This window comes from Herpailurus yagouaroundi, unplaced genomic scaffold (genome assembly GCF_014898765.1).
Source record: "Herpailurus yagouaroundi ecotype Mexico unplaced genomic scaffold, PumYag 77, whole genome shotgun sequence".
NCBI lineage: Eukaryota > Metazoa > Chordata > Mammalia > Carnivora > Felidae > Herpailurus > Herpailurus yagouaroundi.
Genome location: NW_024412388.1, coordinates 12518389 through 12526157, shown reverse-complemented (window position 1 = coordinate 12526157; position 7769 = coordinate 12518389). Strand labels below are relative to the sequence as shown.

The window sequence follows — 7769 nt, the reverse complement described above, 5'->3', positions numbered from 1 at the left end:
CTCTGTCAGTGTATAGCCAGATCTGGGGCTCGAACTCTACAAACCTCGAGATCATGACCTGGCCCAAAATCGAGAGTCAGTTGCTTAACCGACTGAGCCACCCAGGCACCCCTGAAATAAACAATTTTTAAAAGGACACTCTATATCATACATTATTGAAAACACGGATTTGGTTGATAGTGATGCACACACACACACACACACACACACACACACACACGTATTTCTAATATGCTCTGAAATGAATTTGCAGCAATTGGAATTAAAAACAATTTTTTTAATGTTTATTCATTTTTGAGAGAGAGAGAGAGAGACGGAGTGTGAGCAGGGGAGGGGCAGAGAGAGAGGGAGACGCAGAATCCGAAGCGGGCTCCAGGCTCTGAGCTGTCAGCACGGAGCCCGCCGTGGGGCTCAAACCCACGAATCGTGAGATCATGACCTGAGCCGAAGTCGGACGCTTCACCGACTGAGCCCCCCCAGACGCCCCTCAATTCGAATCTTCTAAATATTCATCTGTGTGCCAGCCTCAACTTCCAGGTGCATAGCTGTGCTGCATTTCCATGGCGCGTGCCACGAAGCGTGTCTATAACGTATTTCCACCGAGCACACCCACGAAGCGTGCCATTGGTGCGTGTCCACAGTGCCCATCCGTGGTACCTGTCTATGGTGCGCATCCCTGGAGCACATCCACAGAGCACATCCCTGGAGCACGTCCATGGGGCATGCCCAAGGGGCACATCCGCGGAGCACTGACCTATCCCTTTCATTTTGCAGTGAGGATGCTTGGGGCCCAGGCGGGGTTGCCCACAGCCTACGCCTAATATTGCTGAGGCATATTCTGAGAAGGGGCCCAGGTCTCAGGGTTGAGCAGCAGGGAGGGGTGGCAAAAAGACTGTGAGTTTCCCAATCACAGAGCCCGAATCACCACCTCGGAACGCACCAGCTGAACAACCTCTCTGAGCCTCAGTTTCCCCATTAGAAAATGCACCGCTGTACCTACACAGAACCCACCTCACAGGGCTGGCACCTTACTAGCACTCGGCCTGTAGTCATCGCCTTCCTCCTTCTCCACTTCGCCCAAAACAACAGAACGCATTCTCACCTCGGGGCCTTTGCACATGCTGTTCCTACTGCCTGGACGCCTGAACGAAGAGAGGCAGCTTGTGAACCGCAGGGCTCTGTGCCAACTGTGGTCTAGGAGCCCAACCTAAGGCCGTGATGTGGCCGCTGTGACATGCCTGGCTTTGGGAGGGTTCTGCCCCCGGCAGGGGACTTGCCAGCCCACGTGGTCCGCTCCCAGAAGAGCACAGACCTGGAGCAGAAGCTGGGCCCTGGCACTATCCAGCTCCCAGCCCAGCGTTCCTGTCGCCCACAGCGGACATCGTATTTGAAGATGGTGCCTCTTCTGGGGACACAGTCAGAAGAACCATTTGCACAAATGCTGTAATCCACCCGCTGCTTCCAGCTTCAGAGCGGAGCCGGGACTCCGATAGGCATAGCGAGGTGAGGAATGAAAAGAAGGGGCCCTAGGAAGAGGGGGGATTTCAGAAGGTGAAGGGGGGCACGGGTGGGGGGGGGCGTAGCAAGGAGAGGGCTGACGGGTGACAGTGGAGAAAGTATCGGAACGGCTGGTTGAAATCAGGACTATACATTTTAGTCTCTGCCACTAGGCAAGAGTTAGGCAAAGAGCGTATCGTTATTCCTTATATTTTATCATCGCGTTGTTATGTCCCATGTTCAACCCTCGTGAGCAGGAAACACTAAAGCCGTCGTCCACTCGCTAACAGGCACTGAGTTGCAGTGTTCTCGCGATCGCACGACAGGGAAACTGAGGCACGACCAGGAGGGCTCTGCCGGGCTCAGTGGCCCCTGTTGCGTGGACGTCTTTCTGGCCAAGTTTCCCCAGAGTGGGTGGAGGAGGCGACTCAGACAGTGCTACGTTGACCTGAGGCCACGCCGTCCCCTGTCTCCAAGGCTCTCTCTCCGGAACAGCGCTTTCCAGTTTAGGGAGCGCTTTAAGGTGCCAGCCGTGGGAGCAGGCAGGGCAGGAGGTGCTGGCCCCCTGAGAGGTGAGGAGCCCACGCCCTGGAGAGGGCAGTGCAGAGGGGGACAGCATGGACCCCCCTGCACACGTTTCGCATGCCAGGGAGCATGCTGCCTGGTGGTCCCCTTCTGCAGGGTGGCTGTCCCTGCCTCCGTTTTACCTTTGTGGGGCCTGAGGGGTGCCTGGGGGGCTCAGCCGGTTAAGCAACTGAATTTCGGCTCAGGTCATGATCTCACGGTTCGTAGGTCCGAGCCCCGCGTCGGGCTCTGTGCTGATGCCTCGGAGCCTGGAGCCTGCTTCTGATTCTCTGTCTCCCTCTCTCTCTGCCCCTCCTCCGCTCATGCTCTGTCTCTCTCTTTCTCTAAAATAAATAAACATTTTTTAAAAAAGGTTTTTTTTATTTAAAAAGTAGGAACCGTGGGACCAGTAGGGGGGAAATTGTGAAGGGGCTGCTTGTTTTGTTTTATTGATTTATTTTTTAATTTACATCCACGTCAGTTAGCATATAGCACAACGATTTCAGGACTAGATTCCAGTGATTCATCCTCTCTGTATAACACCCAGTGCCCATCCCAACAAGTGTCTTCCTTAATGCCCCCTGCCCGTTTAGCCCATCCCCCCTCCCACAACCCGTCCAGCAACCCTCTGTTTGTTCTCTATATTTGAGAGTCTCTTCTGTTTTGTCCCCCTCCCTGTTTTTATATTATTTTTGCTTCCCTTCCCTTACGTTCATCTGTTCTGTGTCTTAAAGTCCTCAAATGAGTGAAGTCATAGGATGTTTGTCTTTCTCTGACTAATTTCACTTAGCATCATGCCCTCCAGTTCCATCCACGTAGTTGCAAATGGCAAGATTTCATTCTTTTTGACTGCCGAGTAATACTCCATTGTATGTATATCCCACATCTTCTTTATCCGTCCATCCATCGATGGACATTTGGGCTCTTTCCGTACTTTGGCTATTGTTGATAGTGCTGCTATAAACATTGGGGTGCATGCGAGGGGCTGCTTGTTCTTGAGGTGCAGGTGATGGGGCTACAAACGTAAGCCCCTCAAACCCTCAGGAAGAGAAGCAGGGGCATCGGCTCCAGGGACGTGGCAAAGCAGAGGTTCAGTAAGTATTTGTTGAATTTCCTTAAATCTTGGTCTTCACTGTCCAGCACGTGAGGCTGGGTGTCCAGCATCTCATAGCTTCTCTCACTGGACTTAGGCAGAGACTAAGTCCCACAGGGCATAGAGAGTAAGGCTTCCCTTGAGAAATGGGGTGTGACTTTCCACACTTTGAGATACAGAGAAATCATCTGTGGGATCTTGATAAAAATGCAGATTCAGATTCAACAGATCTGGGGCCCAGCCTGAAATTCTGCTTCTTTTTTTTTTTTTTTTAATGTTTATTTATTTTTGAGAGAGAGAGAGAGAGAGAGACCGAGCATCAGCGGGGGAGGGGCAGAGAGCGAGGGGGACACAGAATCCCAAGCAGGCACCAGGCTCCGAGCTGTCAGCACAGAGCCTGACGCGGGGCTCGATCTCATGCACCATGAAATCATGACCTAAACCAAAGTCGGACACTTAACCGACTGAGCCACCCAGGTGCCCCTGAAATTCCGTGTTTCTAACAAACACCAAAATGATGCAGCTGCGGCTGGTCCGGGGACCACGCCAAGGGTTTCCTGAAGTGGCTTACTTACCGGCCACTGTGTGGCCGATTCTGTGGCCTCAGGTGGTTTCAGAGCTTCTCTGGGCTTCCCTTCTTCCTCTGGGAAGCATACAGGTCAACAAAGCTACACTGAAAGCATGCTCCTGTCAGGCTGCCCTGGGTGCTTGCTGGAAAAACAAAGGTGAATAAAACCACAGGCCTGGGAGGGCCTTGCAGACAGGGCGGCTTAAAAGTCCAATGATAATATTTAAAGATCCTTTGGATTCTAAAATGTCATGGCTCCCTGGCAGAAATAGAGCTGGAGGGACTCCCAGAAAACACCTTTCCAAACATTAGGACAAGGATCCCCATCACCTACTGTTCTCAGGACCAGGGAATATTCCTCCACAAGTAACCCTAAAAGAAATTTAGTGCAAACTCCAGCTTGCCTTTAACAGACGGGAAAACTCAGGAGAGTGTTGGGTCCAGAGCAAGTTACTGGCTTTCCAGCTGTGCTTTCAAAGGTAGTGTCGTCCAATAGAAATAAAGTGTGAACCACACAGCATTTTAACTAAGCAATTTTAAATTTTGTGGTCGCCACATCGGGAAGAGTAAAACGGAACAGGTGATGTTAATTTTAATACTCCATTAACCTAATGCCAAAAAGATGATCATTTCAGCGTGTGATCAAGAGAATAAAATTAGTAATGGGGTATTTTACATTCTTTGTTTTTATTGGACGAAGACTGTGTCGGTTCGCCTACAGCACGGCTTAATTTGCATTAGCCACATTTCCAGGGCTCAGAAGCCCGTGTGTAGCCAATGGCTACCATGCTGGACGGTGAATATCCAAATGATGGCACCCTCCCCTAACCCACCTGTACAAACACAGCCCATCGGGACCAATTTTCCATTGGTCACTAGCATCTTTCTCATGATCAGTGGTCATTTTTTGTAGACACTGGCATTGTAGCTTTCCGGGGTCAAGTCGAATAGCATTCCATTTCTGGGAGGGACCTTCAGCGCAGCCTATTTTTTTTTTTTTTTTAATGTTTATTTTTGAGAGACTGAGAGAGCTCTAGCGGCGGGGTGGGGCAGAGAGAGAGAGGGAGACACGGAATCTGCCAGCACAGAGCCCGATACGGGGCTCGAACTCACGAACCGTGAGATCATGACCCGAGCCGAAGTCAGACACTTAACCGACTGAGCCACCCAGGCGCCCCCAGCACAGCCCAATCTAACTTGACATACGCCTTTATCGAACACCAGAAGGGGCCAAACAGCCTGCTGTGGGGCCCCGCGATGGCAGGCTGGCAGTCGGAACCCACGCCTCCACAGCTCCTTGCGTGTCCTGCTTGTAACCCGGTGCCGGCCACCTAGGAAGTGCCCGGAGAACCTTCTTCGTTCCTCCTCTTCGAGTTTTGCGCCAAACCGGCCTGTCCCCAGAGCACCGGCTCCATTAAAGTGAGAGACATTATGCAGAGCACGTCTGGGAGGAGGAAGTGTCACTTCCAGCTCGCCTGGCGGGTGCACCTCCCTGGGTCACAATCATTGCATAAGCGGTGGGTCCAGCCCCGAAAGCCACGCCGGCTTTCCCCAGGAGAGTGGTGTGGAACCAAGGCATGTGCGTGCAGAAATGGCTTTTGCCATCCGACGAGTCGGGCCTGTTCTCGGGTGTTATCCCCAAAGTGCTTTTCTAGCGCAGCGCGAAGAAAAACCAGTTTCACCCACACCACACCTAGGATCACATGACGCAACCCGATCTCAGCGTCTGGTTGCATCAGTGTTTTCTGACGCCTCTGTCTTCTGCGCTGGCAGAAAGCTTTATAATGGGGAAGGAGAAAAAAAAGAAAAAAAGAAAAAAGAAAAAGGCTCGCGGGCTGAAGTCTAAAAGTACTATGAGTATTTCTCCTAATTGGCCACACAGGGTGCTTGGAGAATAAACACCCAACGACCACGGAGGCCTGGCAAGCATCAGCACGCCATTTCCTGAAGGGGACTTGATGGCATATTTAGGCAAAATGCTTTTCTAGTTCGTTCTACTCCTGTTTTATATGAAAGCATCAAGGTGGAACCTCCGAAATCTTTTCTTAATGCGGGTCTATTAAGAAGAGGCTTTCAAAGGGTGTTTGTGTTCCCTGTCTTGACCTATCTGAAAAATCTCTGGAAAGTACCAGTTGGTTTCTCATTCCTAAAGTCGCTCCTGGCTCCCCGGACACGGAGACTTTTGACGGATCAAACCCCTTAGACTTGGGCCCCTTGGTTTCTCTGCTTTGCTTTAGACATTTGTTGCCTCCTGACTCCTGCTTCTTGCTCTGAGGATTAAAGAAGGAATTAATCGCAAAAATCCTAGAACTCTTATCCATCTTTGGGAAGTTGTCTAAAGATGAAAACTTCCCGGTAACAGTCTCTGCCTAAGACAAAAGGAAGCAGAGTTGAAAATCCTCGGTAGGAGACCCTGTGCTATTCAGATCATATCATAGGAGGGGAGACTAGGACATCATCCCCCTCCCAGGATGAGCAAACAGAGCTTCTAAGAAAAATCAACCCTTAGTATGGCTCACCTGTAGTATGGTGCTACAGGATCTAGCTTTTGCCTACTTCCTCCGCTCTGGCCACACTGTTTTTCCCGTCCAGCCCCACTCTCCCTCCACACGGTCTCTCAAGGTCCCCGGACTTTTGTCTATACTGTTCCTCCTCGCGCCCTGGTCTTCGCATCACTGTTCGTCTGGCGAATCTTACCCACCCTCAAAGTCACTCGGCTTAACCTTCTAAAGGAGGCTTTCCCTGAGCTCAGAAGAGGATGAATTTCCTTGCCATAAAGTTCCCACGCGGGTGTTACTCTGCAATGCTTACGTTGGAGAAGAGAGAGCTTTCCTCGACCTTCTTTAGGGTTCTAGGCTGGGTCCGAAAATCATGCCGACAAAGGCAGCTTCACGGGAGAAGAGCATACGCGTTTATTTTTGCTGAGTTTATTGAAGTCATCTCTACACCTAATGTGGGGCTCGAACCCACCATCCCAAGATGAAGAGTCGCACGCTCTACCGACTGAGCCAGTCGGGTGCCCCGTGAGTTTAAGTTTTATGTGACATGAGAGTCTTCATGAGGATATGAAGACCGAGAGAAACAGACCCGTGCATTTCCCGTCATGTTTGATGGCGAGTGGACAGTGTTGGAGGACCAGCGTAGGTCAAAGAGTATGACGCACGTGTAGGTGACTGGGGACACTAAGCAAAGGTCACTTATTGGGACTCTCCCTGGCGTTCTTTTGTCTTCAGAGAGGCTGTTCCTTTCCTTCTGGGATGTGGAGGGCACTTCTCACCTGAGGGCTTTCTGACCTGTTTTAGGCAAGAGGGGTTTGGGAGGGAGGGGGTTGGTGGGGGGTAGGGGGGGTTCTCAGTGACTTTCTGGCTTCTGCAGGTTTTCTTAAAACTCCTTTAGCTGACAATATTCAACACACCGAGGTACCATGTTTCGGGGTAGCGCGTCCTGAACGCCATCACTTATCACACGTGATTACTTGGTTAATGGTCTACGTGTCCCGTTAGACACCGTGTTTCGCTAGGACAGGACTCTTGTCTTCTAGCTTTATATCCCCAGCACCTAGCACCGTGTGCCTTACGTGTCCCGGGGACTTAGCAAATATTTATGAAAAATTTCCATCAACACTAGCGTCTTTGGCCTGCATACCAATCACTGGCTAATTCACTCATAGGGCAAGTCTTCACGTAACTCTACCCGGTAACGGCAGCTTGCTACATACTGGGGACGCATCCGTAGGCAGCCAAAGCGCAGCTTCTCTCTGCACAAGAGATTATTCAAATTGTATTCATCCTTGATTCCAATCACTCAATTAGGGCACGTCCCTTGATGGCTGATGCGTGAGCAAAGTAACTATTTTCCAGCGAGTGTCCTCAGGTGACCCGTCTAGACGTGCTCGGGGAAAAACAATGTTCCTAAACCCCAAGGAAACCTCTGGCGCGCAGAGGACGCGCCGCGGAGAGGGCCCGGGGCCCGCGGCGCGGCCTGCGGAAGGCGCAGGACCCGAGCGGGTGAAGGGTGACCGCGTGGCGCCCGGCGCAGGCTCGGGTG

General features: G+C 51.4%; 1 protein-coding gene across 1 annotated transcript in view; it reads left to right on the top strand.

Moving 5' to 3' along the window:
• Positions 1 to 7627: 7627 nt before the first annotated feature.
• The window catches only part of RCC2 (regulator of chromosome condensation 2), a 28652-nt gene continuing 28510 nt past the window's right edge, over positions 7628 to 7769 (top strand). Inside the window, exon 1 of the mRNA XM_040471522.1 lies at positions 7628 to 7766. Coding sequence (XP_040327456.1) covers positions 7628 to 7766 — 139 coding nt within the window. The remainder of the gene's footprint in view (positions 7767 to 7769) is intronic.